Source organism: Pezoporus flaviventris, unplaced genomic scaffold (assembly GCF_033815535.1).
Source record: "Pezoporus flaviventris isolate CSIRO_AGI_PZ_B2104156 unplaced genomic scaffold, CSIRO_AGI_Pfla_v1 ptg000001l, whole genome shotgun sequence".
Lineage (NCBI taxonomy): Eukaryota > Metazoa > Chordata > Aves > Psittaciformes > Psittacidae > Pezoporus > Pezoporus flaviventris.
Genome location: NW_026892549.1, coordinates 32,367,325 through 32,384,881, shown reverse-complemented (window position 1 = coordinate 32,384,881; position 17,557 = coordinate 32,367,325). Strand labels below are relative to the sequence as shown.

Sequence of the window (17,557 nt, the reverse complement as noted above, 5' to 3'; positions counted from 1 at the left end):
TTCTATTCTTACAAATTCCTCAACACACTACAACTAGTATTTCATTTCATCCAAAATCAAAATTTTAGTTGTTGTTCCTTTTATTTTCTGCTTGTGTAAAAAATAAATCTTTAAGGAGGGAACTTAGTATGGCACAACAAGTTTTAACCACCTGTAGTTCTTTAAAAATAGTAACTGCTCTAATGGACTCGCAAACCATGTTCTCTTCATAAATTTAACAAATGGGGTGAGCGGATGTACATTAATGAAATCATCTGCTTAGCTTGATCACTAGGTTCCTTTATATGGACTGGGGCAAACCAGCTCTTTCACAACACTTCCCCTCTCCTGGCTTCTTCCTTATTATCTGCTTTCAGATCATAAGACACATGAGGCAGAGAATCACTCCTTTGTCAAAGCCGGTAATAGGATCTGGCATAACTAAGCCTGCAAAACCATCCGGCCTCTGAATATAACGATAATAAAAATAGTGCAGATAGACCTTTTAAGTTCCTAAGTCCAATTTTGAATACACAATGCTCCCTGCATAGAGCAGAACACTTTTAAAACAGTATCACATATATTCATAGTAATGAATTCTCCTACTTGCAGAAAACACTACAAAACCTACAAGCCTTTAATCCCTCAAAATGGAACTTAAATGGTGCAGAAGCATTGACACAGTATAGGAATGAATTTTACTTTAAACATATCAATATGAAACACAAAATAGGTTAACAATGAGTGCTGCCACCTGTCTAAAGTCTGTTTCCATATCAGGTACACAGCATTTCTCTTGATGCTAAAACATTCTCAAAGTTTTAGCTCCAGGTGTCACTCAAGTACACGAGAATCCCAGGTTTTCGCCTTTAGAAGCCTGGTGAAACGGTTAACGAGTGTCAGCTCAAGACTGCGTATCCCAATCAGAAACCTGAGGCCAGAAGACAAATAGAAGCAATCTATAATTCAGTTCTGAAGAATCTAATTATTTTTTTAAAAGTACTTTACATCAATGCAGCATCTTCTACAAGTTCTGCACTGATTTAAACCAGTATTTTAATTTAAAATCTTTTTTCTTTAAGAAAAGTATGATCTAATACTTCAGTTTTGCAGATTCTTCCTTTAAATTCTTAGAAACATGCCCAATTAAGTCAAATTAAGTTGACTGTGTTAAAAAAAAAAAATCCAGGAACCAGCATCAGTTTAACTACAGGAGAACACTCTACTTTCACTGATATTAACAGGCAAAACACTGCTATGGTATTACGACACATAATTTGTTCTGAGATTAAGTGAACCATCATTTCCTTCAGCTCTCATAGCACATGCTCATTTGCCTATAACTGTTAGAAGCTTCAATTTTAATTCAAAGGTTTTACGTTTTTGCTACTGGAGTTACACAATAGCCTACATTTACATACCACTTAGAATCCGAAGAGTATTTTACAAACCAGCAGAAGTTACAATCCTACATACACTGTTAAAAACAACCCACTTCCACAATGAAAACTTTTTCCCAACAGAAAGACAATTCAATCTGAGAAACACAGTTATGAAAAAAGCTCCCACTTAAAATGGTTCCTCTGCTTCCTGATCATAAACATTTTTTATCGAGCTAAGAGAATATAAAAACCCACCACAAAGTCCATAGAATTTTATTTTATTGCCAGAAGTTTTTCTAAAACTTTTACCTTTAATTAAAGTTATCATTACTTTTCTCCTCACTTCTAATAAATGCTTTGAAAATAAAAAGCTCCAGAGCTCAAGTTCTCTGTGATAGGAAAGGCACCCTGAAAACAACCTGGGCACCTGTTGCGTCAGGCCAAATCATATAGGAAACAACTTCTTTAAACAACCTATCCTAAACCCATTTTCCTCCCTTTCAGCTGAGACAAGTAATAATACCTTTATCCATATAAACATTCAGACACTTGCCAAGATTCTCAGAAAATCAATAAAAAAAAAGAATCATTTTGCATTGGTTACACTGAAATTAATCAATACTTCTATCACAGCCCCACACCTGTGACATTTTAAGGCAATAAGATGTAATTCACAATTACAACCCTACCATCATCCTTGCCAGCCTGCTGGGTCACCGTCCATCCTCAGCAGCCAGCCAGCCAGGCCAAGCCAGCCAGCCCACCCAAGGCAGCCTGCCAAGGGCACAGACAGAAAGCCTACAAGCACAAGCTTAACACTGAAGTCAGAGTTATAGCATAATAAAAGAAAGAGCTCTCTAGAAGGGCAGTTACAGGAAGCTGTACATACATTGTACAATGGTTTTAAAAGCAAACAAAAAAGCCAGAAGCTTACCAAAAAACTCATCCAAGATTCTTCTCTAAAAACACGGCTAACTTCACATTTACAAGGAGTGAGATACACTATAACAGCATAAGGGCTCCAAGTGTCCTGTACTTCTGCATTTATACCCTCAAGACTAATCTAGCCCAGCTGTGGTGACTGTATGTCCATTAACTGGTGGAGTAGATCAGGTGTGCTCCTGGAGCTCCTCTTCCTACATAGTTACACCTGAAGGGAATCCACTTAAACACACTGGAAAAGCTAGAGCTTACCTTAAACAGTGTATTCATCATCCAGCTAAAATGATGAAGTAAACAAAGCCATATTCACCAAATGACATAACAAAACACACTCATTTTAAAAACTTTTCAGTATTCAACCTTTACCTCTGAAATCTTTTCTGCTCAGTAAAAATGCTTAAAAACAATTCTAATGGTTTAAGGTCTGAAGAGACTAGCACCTGTCAGTCACAGGCTGTCTCAACACAGCTCAGATAACCTTAAAGGAAGTCACCTCTCAGACTTCAAAGTCTGGATTTATTAGTACTGTCAAACCATCACCTCAGGGTGATGTCCAGCCTTTGAAGACTAAAGAAAATTACTGCTGCCTCAAAACACTTAACTCACTCTGACAGATAAAACTTGATTTTTAAAAAGTGGTTAAGTGATGTAAACTAGCTTCAACAGGCATTTGGTCAAATCTGGCATGGTTTACATCACCTTCACCTCATACCAAGTCATAAAGTAGACACAAACACTACATAATGTGGCTCAGACCGTCACAGACATAATCATGCAGTCAGGTATGTTCTAAACCAAACTGGTGTTCCCCTGCACACAGGTGCAGCTAGGTAAGTACTGAATGGGAGCCTGGAGCTTTGTGCTCTATACCCCATCCCCCTCCAACACACCCACCCACACCCTGTAAGTCAACTCATGTGTGATGTGACACACCTCCTTAAGAGACTCAGCCATACCCTGGATGATCATTAGTGAAGGATTTTAACAAGTAGTAACACAGCAGGTTTACTCTCTTACTGCGTCCAACGCAAGTCTGTCAAGTCTTTCCTGCAGTAGCCTTGACCCATTGCAGGCAGAAATGCTGGCTGTTTCAAAACTGAATATTCTATTTTTTCCTGTACAAAAAGCAATCAGACAAGCCTATAAAATAGTTAAAAAAGTAAGTTAACATTTTACCCTAGAGGCCAACCTATTTTCCCCCCTCTACAGATTATGAATATCCGTTCTCCCATTCAACCACTCTTCAGTAAGACAGGAAAGTTTCTAAATATAGTCTCTGTAATCAATTGTAAGAATACAGTTTACTTTTGTACACAGCTGGTATAGAAGCAAGATTAAGATTTATTAACTGTAAGCCATTAGCATTTCTCACTTTAAAGAACATAAAGACAAATAATCGCATGGATAGTCAATGAAAACAAAAGTTTATATACAGCTTTATTAAAGCAACTGTAGCCATAGAAATTGTAGCGTATTCTGATTACCTCACAATTTCAATACGGGAGCATGAAGAATTTTTTTTTAATTAAAGTTATTTCTAAGAGCAATCAGCTTGAAATACTTTGATTGGGGGGGGGGGGTGGTCAACCTTTTAGGTAAAGGAAAATTAGAGTATTAGCTGCAAGAGACACTGCTGCTTTAAAGACCTTTAAAATGGTATGTAATTTTCCAGACACTGAAGTACCTTCTCCTATGTTTATATACACAGAGAAGAGAAGCCAGGGGATTAGGTAAACCCTACTCAAGTCCAGAATATGATGTGTAAGGTCAACATTAAAAAAGAGTAATAGGTTCCTGGATTTTAGCTGTTCACTGTTCATTAACCTAAACTATGTGAGTTTTCTTTAAATATTATGCATAACTTCATAAAAACATAATGCCATCAATTGGAAATAAAAATTAAAAAAAAATCTAATAACGTTTTTTGTTCGATTTCTGGAATCACATCTTATCATTCAGTTGGCAACTGAATACCAAGGTTTTCCTACAGTACATAACATTTAAGTTGACATTAAAATTTTATCACTTAAATCTTACAGGCAGAGTCAAAGCTCCACACTTTGGACAGCATTTTCCACTTTTAGTAAATTAAAACTTTATTATAAACGTGGGACAAATTCCAGCAAAGCAACTAAAATTATTTTTGCAAGTATCAAATCTGTGAAGCTTTTAGTATCATTTTCTTTTAGGAACAACAGTCTCCTCTTCTGATTCATGAAAAGCCAACACTGTAACTTGCACATATCAGACAGGGCCAGAAGAGGAAAACCAGCATTTAGTGAGCTAAAATTTTGTATGGCTTTAAACCGAAAACCAGACCCTCTCTCAAAAGAAGACCTCATTCCTTAAGCATGTAATCCATGTCTCTGTAGAAAAAGCACAACATTAACAAATGGTGATTATAAACTTATCCTGCAGACAGCGGAAAAATAACATTACCGTAAAGGATGCAAGGAAATGAGTATGCATTATAGCTGAGAGCCTTAAGTGATATGAAAATGATGCAAACATAAAACCAGCAGTCCACTGTTTCTGATGCTAAAGCAATTAGCAGCCTTTGGATATAAATGTATCAGGAATGAAGGAAACTAACATAAAAAGTTGGAAAAACTTCCCACATAACAAAATCAATTTATAAGAAGTGTATATATATAATCAAAGTATTTTAAAAAACCCCTCAGGGGACAGACCCTGAGATATTTTGTCCTAACTAGGCTGTTCTTGTGACTAAAAGGAAAAGGAAAAAGGAGGGGGTTTTCCTTCAGTTCTTAAGACCCAAGCAGGGTTTATCAGCTATCTTATGAAACAATATTTACAGTGCGATAACCTAGAACTGTAAAAACATCACACGACATGTGCCTCTTGATCAGCAAACTCACTTTCAAAAAAGAAATGTCAAATCACTTGTAGCAAGAGGATTCACTATACCTGAAAGCATGTGAAGTGCTACACACCAGCTATGACCATTATAGGTTGAAGAAGCTAATAACCTCTTTCAAATTATTTCTGCCCAGGAGAATACCCATGCATAATCACAACTAAAGTGAGTTTAACAGAGTTCATACTAGAAAAAAACTGTAAGATCCTTAAACAAAGAAACACTCCAATATATTTCACTTTATTTTTGCAATATTAAAGTCACCATTTGCAAACAATTTTTTTAAAAAGCCATTATCTGGAATAACAGAAAAAATAAAATGTTTCCCCTATACTTAAAATAGAAAATTAATCCAACACCAGTAGTGCTAATCTCATTAATAACAGCAAATTTAAAGTGAGTCACCTTTTTAGTCTAACAAATAAGAGCTAAACCATCACATAAAAATGTAAAAGATATAATGAAAAATGTATTAAATGTAACAAGAAAGAAAATGCCAAATATTTACTCAACATTTGCTTGGACAAAAGGAAACAAAACTCTATTATAACTGTAGGTATATAAGGCGCAAAAAAAATGCAACACAGTATTACTGGTGTATAACAGTTAGAGTGACAAGCCACTCAAATTCTGGCCCTGTTGTGTTACGCTACAATTGTTGATGATGTTACAGTACTTCCCAACACTCTTCCAGTCTGGTGATGAGATTTAGTTTTTTTTTTCTCCATTGGATGTTAGCAGTTCTGATATTTAAATTAGGTAGTGAAGCTAAGGACATGCAAAAGGATTTCCAGGACTTAGGGCTGAACACGCGCCTCTGTCCTGCAGGTGATCCATGTAGCAAGGGACCTTTGCCAGTTCCACTAAATGTGCACTTACTGCAGTTCTAAAAAAAGAGCCAATATTTACCACTACACATCAGCTTGCAGGAGAGATGCCATGATAGGGTATTTATTATCAGCATTTCAAGCACTAAGATTTTGATTTCCAACGGGGGCCTGGCAGAAGGTGTAAGTCTTGACTGGAATGGAAACACACCTTGTGTGGTTTTTAAATATTATGCTTATAATGTTGAAATCCCAGACATAATGGCCACAAGCCAAGTCAATACAATAAAAAAAAAAAAAAGCTTTTAAAAGCTCAGAATGTTAACATAAGAATCATTTTTTAAAAAAATATCTGATTCATCTAGAACACTCTGAATATCTAGGCCTGAGTCCAAAACCTGCCTCCCTCTATTTCAACAGGCTCTGGATAACACTCTCCGTTTCTGTAACTCTCAAACAGACAAATACATGCAATATATCATCTCAAAGCAAACTGAACCCAACACATTTCAGTGGCAGCACATTCATTTAAACAGAACCATGCATACTATATATGGGAATAAAGTGTTCCTCTGAAAGATGCAAACCCGATGTATTCTCGGGCTATAAATACCATCAGGATTCAAAATGGGCCCTTTCTGACTAATGCATCTTTGAGAGGCATGGAAGATCTTTCTTTCTCATTTATTCATCCAGCTGTATTACTGGTAGAAGCGCTAACAAACTTCTGCTGCATTTCCACCTTCCACTGCCATCAAAGGTGACCTAATTACCTTAGAGAAAGTGCTCACACTTACAAATGACGAGGTCTAATGTGGAATTCGTGTATTTAGCCCTGTGTAAAGTTGCCATAAACTCCAGCCTAGCCTTGTGATCCAACGGAGTTTTGCATTCAGTTCATAGGCTGAGGGGAAGAGTCAGGTTCCTGCTAGGAGCAGGTAGATGAACTCCTTGATTCTCATGGGTCCCTCCCAACTTGAGATAATCTATGATTCCATGCTTCTAAGCCTTCAACCATTAGCTTTTGAACTCATTACAAGAAACACGTATTTTATGACAGCTTTTTAAAATGTAGTCCCCTACCTTTTGTCACTGAAATGATATGTGGGGAAAAAAAATATTTCTTAATCATTAACACCCACACATAATGTTTCAGCAATCTTGCCTTTAGAAAACCTCCATAAGGTGTATTCACTGTGTCCTCCTCAGACTTCTGATAATTCACAAATTTTCATATATGCAAAATACATAATTTTATGCAGTGTGACTAGGTATGTTTAATAGAACCAAAAGGATACCCCATCTCCTAATTTCACCTGGAGTTATGTTTACATCTCACCAGCTTCTGTGGAACTGGTGCCCTACAACTTCACACTACAGAATGCCTTACAGCTGCTGAACTACAGCCTCATCTTTTCAAGCAATTATTACCAGCTATCCCTGAAATTCACATAAACTTTTGTAATTCTGAGTTGGAATCCACAGAATAGTAGTGTCAACACTGAACAAACACTGACCATTTCTCTGTAACTTGCCTGCTAACAAGACATTACTGCTTCATTTTAGGATCTGTCCCAGGAAGGATGCTCAGTGACTAAGATTCGCAATCTACTTTCTGGCAATAGTACAAGACCATCGTTGAATAGAAATGGACCATCATTGCTTTTTTAATTAGAATCATGAGATCCTGTCCCTGCAGAGATGATATTTAGGACTAGCATGCTCTAAATTTTCAGTGTTTCAAATCTCTGGGGCTGTAAACTGCATTCAGAAATCCCACCATATCAAAACTGAGCACATCTATCACTGCTATTTAAAAGCTTTGTGTTCCCTATTACAGACATTTCTTCTATTGAGTTAAACTGGAAAATATTGTGAAATCTAATGGTTTCCAACCAGCATTTACAGATTTGCAAACGTGTGAGAGCTGCAAATTCTTTCTGAGTGCAGATTTTCTCCTTAAATGTATGTGTTGCAAAGCCTTGAAAGTGTGTATGATACTGTATCAAAATAACATTTTGGTTTACAGCTTAAATCCTTGTCTATATATTTTCTTTTCTGCATGCATAACCAATTTTATTGTGTGTTGATAAAATGTGAAATCCATTATGAGCTCCAGACAGCAGAACCTGTCTTCCTTCTCACAGCATGGGAAACAGCAGCACACACCTCTCCATACCATGCCTTTTTCTGCTTGCAGAAGCACCATCCACAAAGAGCTACGAGGACTTTTTCTTTCAGTCTTTGACCTCTCCACCATGTCCATGTCTCAACTGGCAACCTGTCCAGTGGGAAGCTCACAGAGTAATTACACACAGACCACCTGATAGCCATGAGACAGGAACGATTCAGTGCCTTGAGCCAGGCTGCACATGTGACTAACAAGCAAAATGCATTGCAGTCCACTGCTAATCCCTTGAGCCTTCCAGTTGTTCATACGCTTCTGCTTGGGACATCTTCTAGAGAGTCAAGGTGAGGTTCCCACATAACACATTTAAATGAAAGGGTCTCCTGTGTTATGTGTCCACGCATGCCTTCCAATGCACTCTTAAGGATTTCTTTCAGTAAGTGGTGCCTTTCGTTTCTTTAGTTTTATTTGGAGAGGATGCTTACACAGGTATTGCTAGGAAACCAACAAACCTAGTTATGTAAGAGCCAGTTTCCCTTCTTTTAGGGAAAATTTAAATTTTTCCACTTACAAATTTTCTCAGGCCTTTGAGATCCGAGTGAAAATTCTTAACTTTTGAAAGAAGGCGTCTGCAAATGCTGTACTTCCAGTAAAAAAAAAAAAAAAATTCTATTAAAAACAAATGGGAATGTTGCTTGGTTTCCACGGACCAAATCTAGCAGTGTATAACTTATTAAACTTCCCAAATACGCAGTCCAACATCAAAGAAAGATAAATATTATGGCTTGTAATTTCATGCTGTCAATGGCTATCTATAATCATAATGTAATTTCATTTTATACATATATGAGCTGTGGGGAGCTGTTCAAAACACTTGAATCATTCCAACAGGAGCACAACGATAAAGATACATTCTACCTGCTAGAGCCCTGAAAGCATAAGGTACACAGGGGTACTACTGTTTGGGAACCAAGGAGAAGTGATATATGGTCCAGTATCACATTCTTCATACTGATTTTACTTCATTCGGCACCAGCCAGCTTCAGCAGCCAGATGTGCCCCAAACTTGCACGCTCTCATTTTGCTGCTTCAAGGCCAGGTTGGATGGGGCTTTGAACAACCTGGTCTAGTGGAAGGCGTCGCTGCCCATGGCAGGGGATTAGAACTAGATGATCTAAACCATTCTGTGTTTAAGAGTTTGTTCAAACCCAAAACATATAGCAGATAATATCTGTAGAAAATTACCTTTAGGAGCATAGAAAATGCAACAGCAAATCCATATAATCAAAAGCATTGCAGAGTGTAAAATACACATCTAGCCACTATGTGTACTGTGTACTTCACCATGCATATTTGTTCTATTTTTCCTGTTATTTCCAGAAACAAGAACAATTAATGGTGTCAGAGTCCAGCCTACTGAATTTCAGTCTCTCATTCCACTTTTCATACACCAAGAGAAATGAGTCGGTCAAGGGACAAATGAAAAACAAAGAGAAGACAAGTTCTTTAACAATTCCTAAATATGTAGATGTAAACACTGAAGAGAAAAACAGCATTTGTTAAGTCTCTGCAATATGACTGTAGCTAATTTTGGAAGATTTGCATCTAAAATTGCATACCATATTAAATAAAGGAATACAAGGGCTTCAATTGTAATGACTCCTACATTACATGAAAGACTGACAACACAGGTCAGGACTTACATATTTCTTTTTGACAGATTTTTTAAAATGTCATTTCACAAAGCAAGCATGGAGCATAAAAATCCTAAAACTACAGCAATCATTTTGGATACATTATTCAAATTCATGTTCTATTCATATACAGTGACATAAATTGGATATGGAATTTTAAGGAGCAATGTTTATCATTCTGTTACCAGAAGATTTCATATTCTTGACTTACAGTATCTCGACTTTCCCATCTCCACAGAAAAAGAAAATAAAAAAAGTGACATTTTATAAGTGTTAAACTGTTTATATCATGTTTTCCAATTCAAACCTTAAGTTCAATGACAAGGGGGGGATGAAACTTAAATAGTGAGACAATATTGGATAACACAACTGCTACAACCTGCGGAGCAGCAGAAGAGGCAGCACAAAGAAGGAAAGATCCTAACATGCAGAAAACTTAATCAGTCCCACAGTAGGAGGATCTACTTCTTGTAAAATCACTTTTGCTATGAGGTCCAATATAGTCAACATAACATATATATGCATTCACATTTTCCACCTGCAGCCTCGGCTACCTTTCCCAAGTTACCATGCAGCTCAAAGCATGTGTTTGGTAAGAGCAAAGTTTAAGGCATTTCCAGTTGTTACTTCAATTAGCCTTTACACCCTAAATTCTAGACAAGTGTTTTACAGTAACTAGTTACTCCTTACACACACAGAATTCCCTCCAATTCCCTGTTTTAGCATGTAAGGAGCACAGTATCAGCCCTTGAAAGTTCTTCACCAGAGCCTTGAAACGCCTTACAAGTGGAACAAATACAATCTAAAAAGAGATGTATACCTCCCCCTACCTGCAGAGGCCTTTATCCTCCTGCCCCAGGCAATCATATTCATGGACGTAGCTACTTCAGGTCTCAAACATGAAATAAACTCATATCTTACAATCCAACATAGCTGCAGTATGGCAAATCATTCAGACTGGAAATGTTGTAACCCCCCAATGATACCTGCTATTTAGCTGACTGATAGCCAAAGAGGTTTTAAAGACAATTTGGATGTACCTTTCTGCATTGGTTAAGAAATGAATGATTTGTTTTAACTATGTTCCAATAATGGACTATCAAACCAACAACAGCCACCAAGACAGCATGCATATGCAGTCTGTGTGCAAGTCTCTAACTTTTCATTCTCTCAAGGAAAGAAACACGAGGTGATAACCTGTGGGATTTTCTTTTTTCATCAAGATCCCTTGCAGATTTGTCTCATTGTGTGGAGAAGAAAATGCTAAATACACACAGAAGAAACTGAAGGTACGTCTTAACTATCCACCCATTCTTGAAAATCACTTTTTACTGTTGTAGGAAATGGTACAAGACATGCTTGCTTACTATCACAAATTAATTTGAGCTTTGTCACCATACCTACCTAACATCTCTCTAGAAAAGTTCAGGCTTGGTTTTGAACAAAATAAAAAGTGCCTGTAGAGAAGTGATGCTGCCTGGTAGGTTTTCTGAAGCTTAAGTTTGAGTTAAAAGCTTTTATTTATTCCTTATCTCTATCAATCACTTCTTCCATAGATAGGCCAAGTTCACTGCAACTGTTCTACTCCCAACTGGAACGTGGAGGTTCATTCAGGCAATCCAAACTGGACGCCTACCTTACGGAACCCAAATACACAAACAAACAAGTACCATAACTTTTCACACTCCAACTTTTGTTTCTGTTTTCCCGAAAGTGTTAGATCCTTCATACAGCTGGGTTATGCGCTGTATCAAGTGTGTTTAGGGGGGAAGGGACAGGAGAAAGGGGAAGACAGCTCACTGTACGTCAAAGCAAGCCAGCAACCTAGCAACCATATATTAAAAGGTGTGTGTGTTTTTGTGGGTGTCTGTGTGCCAGGAATAACTGAAGCTGATATTATTCCATTTGTAATCCAAAAAATGTGAAAAGGGAAGGGGAGAAACTCCAGCTGCTTGTCTATTTTGGGGTCTGTCAAAATCCACTTTCCTAAATACAGAGTCTTAACACTTTCTATCCCATTTGTCTCAAACAAAAATGAAGTCTGGACCTGGGCAAGTTCTTACCTTTGGTCTGAAAAGTGACCCTTCAAACCAAGAGCCGACCGTACTTCACATACTACACTTTCTTCCAGCTGGCAACATACAAAAATCAAAGGGGCAAAGAGGTTGACTCAAAGATTTCACACTTAGGTTAAAGGAATTCTCTAGTGTGTTATTTTCCAATGCACTGAATATTTCTAGGTCTCTACATTTAATTTATCAAACAGAAGTGTCAAAGATTCTCAGGGAGTTGAACTAGCTTTAAAAAGATTTACTGGAGAAGTTTACCTTCTCAATTTTGCCAAAGTTTGTCATTCCACAAGAGAATTGAGAGTTTTGATCAGCAAACACCCACTCCCACTCTGCATCATACACAGTCCTGGGGGTGTATATCAACTTCTGATCCATGCTGTCCCACCATGCCAGCATGTGCCTCTTTGTGGGGGCAAGCCGACACTAGGTATAACTTTCACGCCACCAGATGAAAACGAGTGTGTCCCCTCGGGGGGGGGGGGGGGGGGCAACGGGACCCGGGGGGAGACAGGGAGGCAGTCTCAAGGCTGCACCCAACACCTCACTCCCCCAGCCACGCTCCCCCAGTTGCGGCTCCCAACAGTCCATGGCGATCCTACCACAACAGCAGACAGCACACCACCACCCAACAGGAGCTCACAGTGTCTCTTCTAGTGCTACCTCTCCCAGGTGTCCTGGTTTACCAGCCTGGGCTTCAACTACTCCACCACCATGACCGCACCAAACCATCACCGGCAGCAGGAGGGGAAGCGAACGGGGAGTTACCTTGTTTTTGACCCCGCAGTGGCAGCAGACAGTCCACAGGTACTTGAGGGTCCTCCAGAGCAGGATGATAAACAGTCCCCCAAAGAAAGTGACCATGGATGAGGCGAGGAAAGCCCACCACATGCGCTGTCCGCGGCTATCACAGGGCACCTCCATGGTCACCGGGATGATGAGCGCATCCATCTTGGGCACATTGACGGGGGAGGAGGACGAGTCTGTGTTGAGATTGTTGGCGTTGATATTGTTACTCATTCTAATGCCGCCGCCGCCGCTGCCGCCCGGGTAGGAGCCGCCGCCGCTGCCATTTGCCATAGCTAACAGCGAGCCGGGCGCGCAGGGGCTTCCGAGAGCTCCTCCCGCCGCCAGCGCCCCCCAAAAAACCCATCACCAGCCATATTGCTGCTGCCGCCGCTGCTCAGCGGAGAAAAAAAAAATAATTGTAATAGAAATGAAAAGCCCCAAATCAAAACAAACAAACAAACAAACAAAAAAAGAAGAAAAGCGCCCGCAACAAGCCCCGGGTCCCCCTCGGGAGCAGCCAGGCCGGTGAATTGCGAGCGTCCTCCTTGCACGGCGAAAATAATGTTTAAAAAAATTAATTATAAAAAGGTAGTCTCCTCCTCACGATTCCCACCCCTTCCTTCTCCCGCATACACAGCCCCCACCCCGCCCACCCCTAAAAAAGATCATCCACCACCACCACAAACTGATGCCTCGGAGCGTCTCTCCAAGATACCCAGCGCTTCAACCCCGCTGGCCTCCGCGGGGATCTCTCAGCCTCCGCCGCGGACCTTCCCGGAGGTGATCTCTTATTATTGTTATTAGTCTTTAACTTGTTATTAGCGATACTCAGTCCCCCCCCGCGCACCCTCCTCCTCCTCCTCCTCCTCTTCTTCCAAGTCCAGCCTCTTCCTCTCCTCTTCCCCCCTCGATGCCGGCAGCAGCCTCCTGTGGCTCCTAATTCATCCTCCGCTGGCCCATCTGTGCGTGCGCTGCCGCTGCCGCCGCCTCCTCGCCCATCCTTCGGGAGCTCCCTCCAGGGCCCAGTCTGTCGCTCAGGCTGTTGCTCCCACACGCGCAGAGGCGCCGCTGCCGCCGGTTCCCGCCCCTCCCTATCTGCCACCGGGGGACGCCACGGCCCCGCAGACTCGGCCCTGCCAGGGGTACTGAAGAGCTCCGCGGAGATGGGGTGCTGGCTCGGCTTGGGACGCCGCTGCCGCCGCTGTGGGTGGGGGGGCGCCGGCTCAGGAGGGCTCCCGGCCCCGCATGGACAGCCCCGTGCGGCGCCGCCGCTCTTCCCTGCCCCGCGGCCGCCCGACTCCGCTCGCTGTGCCGCCGAGGCACCGAGCGACAGCTCCGGATGGTCGGCAAGGGGGATTACGTGAAGGGGAGGGGGGATGCCGAGGCGCTTCACAGGTGGCGGCGAGGCGGTGCCCGGCCGCGCCGGGGAGCTGTCGGTCCAACAAGTCCCGCCGGCCCAGGCGGGTCCATCGCAGCCGCGCAGCGCTCTCCCGCAGCCGCGGTGGGGCGGGAGCAGGATGCAGCGGTCTCCCCCACCCCCCCGTGCACGGCCGTACGCGCGGCTGGTTTGGCGGATGTCATGACGCAGCGGCTAACGCACGGCGCTGTCACGGCCCCGGCCCCCGCCGCCCCGGCGCTCCCCCCTCGGTGCGCATCTTCCCTATCCCGCACCCACACCGCGGGATGGGGAGGATGCGCACCGGGGGGGAGGGGGGGCGGCGCCGGGACAGCAGGAACACCTTCGGGGGCGACCGGGCTGGACCGGGGCTCGCACATGGGGGGCAGATGGAAAGGAGGGAGAGAGGAAGGGAGGGTGCGCTCGGGGCTTTCAGGAGGCGGCTGAGTTGCAGCAGCAGGTGCCGGGGGGGGGGGGGGGGGGGGGGGGGGGGGGAGGAGGGATGGAGAGGGGAGCCTGGTTTGGAAATGCGGTGAGGGAGGGTGAAATAAATATGGGAGAACCGTGGCGTGGGTCTTTCCGCTCCAGGCATTCTTGGTTTGTCTTTAATTGACACGGGGAAATGCTGAAAACGCTCTACAAACGCACAGGGAACTGCTGCACATCCGAAGAACATTCCTGAAATTAACCCTTAGAAATATAATAGCAAGTTAAAATGACATCAGGAAAATCTAGATAGCTGCCTCCTGCCTTTTTTTTTTCCAGATTCCCATTGAAAAGCATAGGAATTTATATATTTATATGAATCAAAATTTCCATTTGGCACATGGTCTGCTCACTCAATTGTCTGCATGAAGTATTATGTGGATCTCTTGACATCTTTCCAAGGGTAAAATACAACATCCTTTGTGAGCATGACATTTCCCCATCTGATCTAGTCATTACACATGCACGGAGCCACCATTGTGAAATAGTAGTCTCTTAACCTTTACTAGTACTAGTCACTGTTTCTGCATCTGCTATGGGTTTATTTTTGTTTTTTACTTAAGTGATGGTAATGAGTTCTCAAAGATTCTTGTGGGGCTCTCTAGCCCTCTTGCCTCTACTTTCTTGTGCAACACCACCATTTGCCGAACTCCATGGGTTTATCACAATGTCTCACTCCAGTCTGTTCCTTCAAGAGTGCTTCCTTTTTCAAGAAAGGATTAATAGGCACCTCTGTATAGAGAAAGCACTAGACAATAATATGGAGGTATATGCAAGTGAGAAAATACTCCATTACTGTATCTCAGAGGAAAGCAGATAGTCGATTACATAGTGCACCTGAAGCAGCCCATTCCCAGGAGGCCACTGTAAGAGGGAAATACATGGAGGATTTCTAGGTGCAGAAACCAAGTCAGGTTGAAAAGACATTGCATGTCACAGCTGCCACATGACACCCCAGACCGTGCTGCCATGGCTGCTACCCGCTCCCATGTCTTCCATTACAGATCCTCCCCACAGCTAGAAAACTACCTGGGCCACAAAGTGTTGTCATGACAGGATCACACACCTCAGAACCTGGGCTTTGAATCTGGTCCTGATAGTCATTGGTGCTGCATTCCTGGGTTTGTGTTCAAGGAGCACCCTTTACACAGCTGCACACACACCTATGGACCCTTTTATCCACCAGCAAACACCAGGAGTGGAACAAGGGCATTAGCATCACAACACAGCCACTTGGTGTCTGATCTTCGGAAGTGTCAGGTACTTACAGCTCTTACAGCTAAAGGAAACCACAAGCCCTGTGCACCTTGAAAGACCTGGCAATGAACAGCAGTAGCAGAGCATGTCCCAGGGAAGGCTTTTGCATGGTGAAGCTTCTTCTGTATTCTGGTCAAATAGGTAACAAGGCGAGGTCTCTGAAGCCACAGATATGGCTTATATCTTCTCTTCCTGTTGAGAAAGCTCAGAAGACTTGACAGAGACATCACAGTCTGGAAATTGTTTTCTCACATTATACATTCAGAAATTATGAGTTGAAAAGTATTTATTTGACCCCAGGTACTGCTGGATGCTGCAGACATTGGTTTCACAAGCATTCCAGGTGTAAACAGGATCATTAGGTACTTCTAAAGTAGCAAGCCCATAATACTGTACCCACAAATACAAAGGATGGTCCTAAAGAAAAATTCAGATTAAAGCAAACCAAGTGCACCACAGGATATAGTCTATACTTTAAAATAATTTTATTTGAATGTTTTTACACAACATTTACATGCAGATTTTGACAGTGGTAGGAGGTTTATTTGTGATCACTTGTAAAAAACTGATATTAAGTTCTGCTGCTCAAAGCCTGTTCATAAACCAACCAACACATACATTAGGAGGTTCTAGTTTATACATTCCACACTATATATCCAGGGAAAAGCCTTTCCTGTTATCTGTATAAACAAAGCTCTTATTTATACAAATAGGTTTCAGTTCTGCAAATATTTATGATGAAACTCATATACAAAGGTAAACTCATTGCTATCAACTGGTGAAACATTACCAGTGGAAATTTTGCTTATAGGAATTACCAGCTAAAGACAAAGAATATATAAAGTAGGTAACTTTGTATTCATCAATTTGTAGACATTCATAGAGATACAAATAATACTTGTATGAGTGTTACTCAAGCACCATTTGAGCTTACTCCTTTATGAATAAGGAAAGGCCTGCTTTCTAGTACAGGTTTTATAAAGTGGTGTTTGAAAAAGCAATCTGGGGCTGCATGCTTCATTTACTGAGGCAACAACTGCATTTGAGATGAAATGAGGTTTTCCAGCTGTTTTCTGAGAGATCTACTCCAAACACAAAACTTAATGTGGATTAGTTTTCAGATTAGTTTTCTATTTAATATCTCAACACAAGAGCTCAAAATTTACTTATTTAAATAAATACTATTTACAGAACATAACAACACTATGTTTACCTGTGTTTTTCCTGTTGCTACCATATAGCATATCCTGGGACACAGTCAGGCCAGCTCAACATAAATCCAGAGACTTTGGTTCCAGAAAGCAGTATTTCAGTAGCAAGAGAATGACTCCTCTTTACGTAAAACAGTTCCCTCTTGTGGATATTCAGTGTACAGTATCACAGACAAAGTATTTAAAATATTCATCAAACCTGGATATTTGCAATTTAAAAAAAGAAAACCTCCATTCAGCAATAATCTCAACACACAGGATAATCTTGGGTTTAGCAATTAAATATGCAAGTAAAGAAGAATGAGCTATTGCATTTAATCAGGTATAATTTACGTGCAGAATTACTCATTATTGATAACAAATTATTACAGTGCAGTAAACACAACAAAGCTAAATTGCATAAATCAAGTATAAATCACAACGGTATATTTTTAATTTGCTGATATAAGAAAACCTTCTGCACATTCCAGTGAAGAAAACCATGATTAAAAAAGAAGGAAAACACACTATATAAAGAAA

The 17,557-nt window shown here is 41.2% G+C and overlaps 1 protein-coding gene across 47 annotated transcripts in view; it reads right to left on the bottom strand.

Moving 5' to 3' along the window:
- The window catches only part of KCNMA1 (potassium calcium-activated channel subfamily M alpha 1), a 491,027-nt gene extending 477,501 nt beyond the window's left edge, over positions 1-13,526 (bottom strand). For 17 of the 47 annotated variants that reach the window (XM_061450773.1, XM_061450799.1, XM_061450834.1 and 14 more), the window contains exon 1: positions 12,668-13,140. In XM_061450773.1, the coding sequence (XP_061306757.1) occupies positions 12,668-12,979 (312 nt within the window). In that variant the 5' untranslated portion in view covers positions 12,980-13,140. Of the gene's footprint in view, positions 1-12,667; positions 13,143-13,364 lie in introns of those variants that run through there. The other 30 variants (XM_061450693.1, XM_061450702.1, XM_061450729.1 and 27 more) reach the window with 6 other exon arrangements.
- Between the last annotated feature and the right edge of the window lie 4,031 nt (positions 13,527-17,557).